The sequence below is a fragment of the Mauremys mutica genome, chromosome 8 (genome assembly GCF_020497125.1).
Source record: "Mauremys mutica isolate MM-2020 ecotype Southern chromosome 8, ASM2049712v1, whole genome shotgun sequence".
Lineage (NCBI taxonomy): Eukaryota > Metazoa > Chordata > Testudines > Geoemydidae > Mauremys > Mauremys mutica.
Genome location: NC_059079.1, coordinates 49,072,669 through 49,078,432, shown reverse-complemented (window position 1 = coordinate 49,078,432; position 5,764 = coordinate 49,072,669). Strand labels below are relative to the sequence as shown.

The following is a 5,764-nucleotide window of genomic DNA, read 5'->3' as shown; positions in this document are numbered from 1 at the left end:
GTTCCTGCATAAGGGCTTCTCTTGAGGTGAAGGGGGTGTTTATAGAGGGGGTAGAACATGCTTGTCTGAACTTAGTGAATTCAGTTCCTCTCTTTGTTCCTCTCTGCGGTGTGAAACAGTAGGAAGCATTGTTACTGCTGCTGTTTGAACAAAATACACATCTACAGTAGGAAGAACAGGAAACATGCACAGATAAATAATGGTATTACAAGAGTCCAGGGGGGAGAACTGCCATAAGAGGATCCTTTATACCTTTAATTTCATCTGTTCATCTAATTATTCATCCTCTAGTTTCTAAGCTTCATCTAAAGAAACAAATTACAGATCATTCTGAAAGCCAGAAAGTGACTTAACATTTAAATTAAAAACCACTCCTGGCTTCTTGGGTAATAAGGAAGTGCAGTAATGTAATTATTGTAAGTAGGGTTTGAATCTCCAAAGAGTTCATAAGAATCTTGCTTCACAATACTTCGGAAAACATACATGAATAGCCACAGTCTGCAGTGCATAAAGCACTCCATGGGGAAGTATTTGATACTTGCTGTTTATTGCTGATAAAATTAACAGCTGTCTTAAATACCCTTAATACACCTGCAAGCCCTCTAGGAAATGTTTTAAATTTGAAAATCTACCATTTTAATATTCCATCAACAAATATGAAGTGAGGTTTTAATATATGATATATTTTTGCATGATGGCCAAGGCACAAAACAAGATTAAACTAGCTAGAGACATGAAGGGTAACAAGAAAATATTCTACAAATACATTAGAAGCAAAAGGAAGACCAAGGACAGGGTAAATCTGTTACTCAGTGAGAGGGTGGAAAACTATAAGAGAAAATGTGGAAATAGCAGAAGTGCTCAATGACATTTTTGTTTCAGTTTTCACCAAAAAGTTTAGTAGTGATTGGATATCTAGTAAAAATGAGGATAGGCTAGGATCAGAGGCTAAGGCCCTGTCTACACTGGCAAGTTTCTGCACAGTAAAGCAGCTTTCTGTGCTGTAACTCCCGAGGTGTACACACTGCCAAGCCACTTAGTGTGCAGAAACTGCACAGTTGTAATGCTCTAAAAAAACCACCCCAACGAGAGGCGTACAGCTTTCTGCGCCAGGGCTACTGCGCTGCGGTGCCAGTGTAGACACCACGGCAATTATAGCACTGATATTGGCCTCCAGGAGGTGTCCCACAATGCTTGTGCTCGCCTCTCTGGTCATCAGTTTGAACTCTATTGCCCTGCCCTCAGGTGACCAACTGTCAACCTCACCCCATACATTCCTTTGCAATTTGAAAGTCCCCTTCCTGTTTGCTCGGTGATGCGTCCCATGGTCTCAGCACATCTTTCCAGGTGGCTATGCCAGCTCCACACACCAGGTGATCCCCCGCTTGGAGCAATGATGAGCTGCTGGACCTCATCGGCATTTGGGGAGAGGAGGCTGTGCAGTCCTAGTTGCACTCCAGCCATAGGACTTATGATACCAACAGACAGATTTCACGATGCATGATAGAAAGGGGCACTGACTGGGACACATTGCAGTGCAGGTTAAAAGTGAAGAAGCTGAGGAACACTTACCACAAGATGTGGGAGACAAACCGCTACTCTGGTGCTGCGCCCATGAGCTGCTGGTTCTACAAAGAGCTGGACGTGATGCTCGGTGGTGACCCCACCTCCACTGCGAAGTCCTCTGTGGATACTTCGTTGGCTCACGTGCCAGTCGAGAGTGGACTGAGCCAGGAAGAGGGAATCTTGGATGAAGAGGGGGAGGGGTGTAGCCAATCACAGCAGTCAGATCTTGGTGAAGTGCAAACAGGTAAGTGGATCTGATTTTGTGACTTTCTGAAGTGCGTTGTTGGGGCAGGAGAGTTGCAGAAAGCAAGCTTGTCTCCCACTGCATGCCTAGTCCGAGCGACAGAACAGGCTGTTTATAGACTCCCTCAGTTCAAGGGCATCTCACTCAGAGATCTCAGAGATACTGGGCAATCCACTGGCACAGGTTCCTTGGGTAATTTTCCTGTGCCACTGTGCCATCACGGGGGAGAGGAGAACGGGACCATTGCTGCACACAGACGAGCCACATAGGGGCAAGGGCAGAAGCCGCAGGCTTAGGGAAGACCCTCCATTGATTCCTGCTCACCCTCAGCAGCGAGATATCTTTCATAATGATCACATCCTGTAGAAAGTGTGGGGGTAGGAATGATTATCAGGCCCCCCTACAGTGCTGGCTGTACCCAAGAGCCACGTGTCCAGCATATAGTGATTTACCCTGCCCCTGTGGCTACTCACCATATTGGAGGTCTTGTGGCTTATGTGTGCTTGCCTGAGGTCAGCCAGTTAGTGACAGCTGTGAGAGTACTGGCTGTGTTTTAAACCACTGAACCAGTGTTGTCTGTGTTTCAAACAATACTACTTCTGTAAAATGTTGCATTTAAACTTCACAGAGAGTGAAGCCTCCCTCTTTGTTATTGGCAGCAGAATGGCTGTGCAGAATTAGAAAGCGGCTGAGAAGAACTAAGAAGGACTTTCTCCGTGAGGTTATAATGCACTCCGCAGCCAAGAAACAGGAATTGAAGGAGTGGCAGGACAGCAAGAAGAGGGACCAAAAGGAGAATGCAGCCCACCAGAAAGAAGCCACGGAGCACCTTTTAAACGTTATGGAGCGCCAAGTGGACACACTCCAGGTGATACCATCTCTTCAAATGGAGCAGCTCCATGCCCACACTCTCCTGCAGCCACTGTCACAAAACTCTTTCCCATGTGCCCCTACCCCCCCGCCAATACATTCTTATCAACCTACTAGCTCCAGTTTCTACCCAAAGCATTCCACTCCTCCCTCCTCACAGCAGTGTTGACTCCCACTACCCACTGCACTCAACACCCATCCCTCTGCAGTTTGGCCCTGCTGAAGTACAGCACCTGTTGCATTGTACTCCAAGGAAAAGGTTGGTTATGATCCCTGGACATACACAAATCTGTAGCCATTCCAGGACCCCTCCTCCTCTTAAGGCCTTCCCTTCCCCCAACCCCCTCCCTGCTGATGTATTTTTTCATTTGACTCTCTCCTCTGGTTATTGTCTTTTAATAAAAGAATTGTGTTGGTTTGAAAGCAATCTTTATTCTATTAAGTGAAAGCAAAAGGAGCCCTGCAGAGCAACATAAAAGTATATTAAGCCCCCTTCTTGCATCATGTGCACCAATCACCTCCTAGCATTACAAGCACTGCACTCCCAAGCATAGCAATAAATATTGGTGGCTTTCAGCTTCAAATTGCTGTCTCAAGGCATCCCTGATCCTTATGACCCCATGCTCTACCCCTCTAATGGGATGTATTAGCAGGAGCGTTGTAAGTAATACACAAGAAATAATGACATGCTGATTAGGCCTCAATTGGAGTATCGTGTCCAGTTCTAGGTGCCACATTTCAGGAGAAATATGGATAAATTGGAGAAAGTCCAGAGAACAGCAATAAAAATGATTAACAGTCTAGAAAACATTGAAAATATTGAAAAACATGTTTGTTTAGTCTGAAGAAGAGAAGACTGAGGGGGGAAATGATAACATTTTTCAAGTACATAAAAGTTGTTACAAGGAGGAGGGAGAAAAAGTGTTCTTGTCAACCTCTGAGTAGACAAATAGCAATAGGCTTAAATTGTAGCAAGGCCAATTTAGGTTGGACATTAGGAAAATCTTTTTGTCAGGGTAGTTAAGCACTGGAACAAATTGCGTAGGGAGGTTGTTGAATATGTCATTGGAGACTTTAACAGCAGGTCAGACAAATGCCTACCAGGGATGGTCTAGAATACTTAGTCCACCTTGAGTGCTAGGGAATGGACTAGAAAACCTCTTGAGGTCCCTTCCAGTCCTAAGATTCTATGCAGTCTGAGCAATCATGAGGCAAGGGAGGGAGAAAACTTGTTCACCTTAGCCTCTAAGGATAGAACAAGAAGCAATGGGCTTAAACTGCAGCAAGGGAGGTTTAGGTTGGACATTACGAAAAAAGTTCCTAACTGTCAGGGTGGTTAAACACGGGAATAAATTGCCTAGGGAGGTTGTGGAATCTCCATCTCTGGAGATATTTAAGAGTAGGATCGATAAATGTCTATCAGGGATGGTCTAGACAGGGATGGTCCTGCCATGAGGGCCGGGGACTGGACTCGATGACCTCTCGAGGTCCCTTCCAGCTCTAGAATCTATGAGTCTATGAGTTTCAGGTTGCAAGGAGAACTGGGTGAAGTTCATAGATTTTCCAACTAAATGCTTTGAGACAAAGACTGCGGAAGGAAGAAAGGGAAACCCAGTGTGTGGTCAAGTGGAGCAGACAATGAATAGGGAATCGAGAGACCTGGATTTTGTTGCCATATCTGCTAATGACCTGCAGTGTGACCTTGGGCAAGTCATTTTGTGCCTCTATTTCCCCTCCCACACTTTGTCTCTTTAGATTGTAAGCTCTTTGAACTAGAGACTCTCTTACTACATGTTTGTACAGAGCTATTCAGTGGAAAGCTGCTTTATAGAAAAACAACATTCATATAACTCTTTAAGCACTGCCCCATTATCAAACCCTCCTTAAATTTGGCCTCTCCTTCCCCTCATTTCTGTCTGGCTTTCTCTTTTTTTCCCATTTATCAAACTTCTGATGCCCACATATTACACTGCTTAGAAAAATCTTAAAACAAGTTAAATCTTCCCTGCTGAGCACCAGTCCTTTTAGCAACTCCTGCAGGGGCGGCTCTAGACATTTCGCCGCCCCAAGCACGCCTGCAGGAGGTCCGCCGGAGCCGCGGGACCAGCAGACCCTCCGCAGGCATGTCGCCGAAGGCTGCCTGCCTGCTGCCCTCCTGGCGACCGGCAGAGCGCCCCCCTGCAGCATGCCGCCCCAAGCACGCGCTTGGCATGCTGGGGCCTGGAGCTGCCCCTGAACTCTAGAGCAGAAGAAATCCTGATAATTATACTCCAACCACCATCTTCCTGTGGAAGTATTTGCAAGTTTCCCTGGAGGAAAAGGGATATGTTTCCATAAACCAGATTGATAGAACCTCCGTCTGGTCTAAATTGCAGTTTACAGTGTTTAAGAGAAGGCAGAGAGCCCAATGTCAGATTCCACTCAGGTCATTGCTTTGATGAAAAGAAATTGACAAGGCATGTTCTGAAGAGACAATAACTACTGGGTAGATGAGTTTGTTATAATGCCCCATAGACATGACTGAATAGAGATAAATAGAATCAAACTAGCTTATAAATGGAATTTTATTTTAAATGCTGCTGAGAAAAAACAATTTACAGAAAATATGTACCTTGCTAAACCAATTTCCGGCTAAGGTTATATTCAGCCTAATTCTCTTAGCATGTAGGGAATTTACTGAATCTTAAGGAGGTAAAGTACATTTATCTCCTCACCTGTTTTAAAACAGAATGCCTGCCTTTACTCTCTGTTTAAGCAGCAAGACTTGCATGGCTACTCTAACATTGGTTTAGTATGCTGGAATGTTGTCTAAACAAATGGCGGAGCACAGGATGATGTAGAGAGGGTGAGATTTTTCAAAGCCTCCTAACGGGAACTGTGCATCTAAATTTCTTCCTTTCAATGAGAACTGGGCACCCAAATCCTCTAGATGTTTTTGAAAATCTCATCCAGCATAACTAATTCTTAGTAGATAAGCCAAAAAGCATCTGAGGTTTGTTGGCCGGGATACACCCAAGTAGATGTTTTTGGACTAATGATAATACCCTTATCCTATCTCCAATTTGTTTTAGAGAATACATTAAA

The 5,764-nt window shown here is 44.7% G+C and overlaps 1 protein-coding gene across 3 annotated transcripts; it reads left to right on the top strand.

The window, feature by feature from the left end:
• The first annotated feature begins 1,335 nt into the window (after positions 1-1,335).
• LOC123376660 lies at positions 1,336-3,026 on the top strand. Of its 3 annotated transcripts, none has more exons than XM_045028851.1 (2): positions 1,336-1,810; positions 2,473-3,026. In XM_045028851.1, exons 1-2 carry the CDS (start codon positions 1,501-1,503, stop codon positions 2,847-2,849), a joined length of 687 nt encoding a protein of 228 aa, XP_044884786.1. In that variant the 5' UTR covers positions 1,336-1,500; the 3' UTR covers positions 2,850-3,026. The 3 variants fall into 3 exon arrangements, with proteins under 3 accessions (XP_044884786.1, XP_044884785.1, XP_044884787.1); XM_045028850.1 differs by having other exon boundaries at positions 2,470-3,026; XM_045028852.1 differs by having other exon boundaries at positions 2,439-3,026.
• Positions 3,027-5,764: the final 2,738 nt, after the last annotated feature.

What these genes read in the sequence shown, in the direction of transcription:
- LOC123376660 (XM_045028850.1), top strand. Translation starts at nt 1,501, where the DNA reads ATGATAGAAAGGGGCACTGACTGGGACACATTGCAGTGCAGGTTAAAA. An exon ending in TCTTGGTGAAGTGCAAACAG is followed by an intron (nt 1,811 to 2,469) that starts GTAAGTGGATCT and finishes TGTTATTGGCAG; the next exon opens with CAGAATGGCTGTGCAGAATT.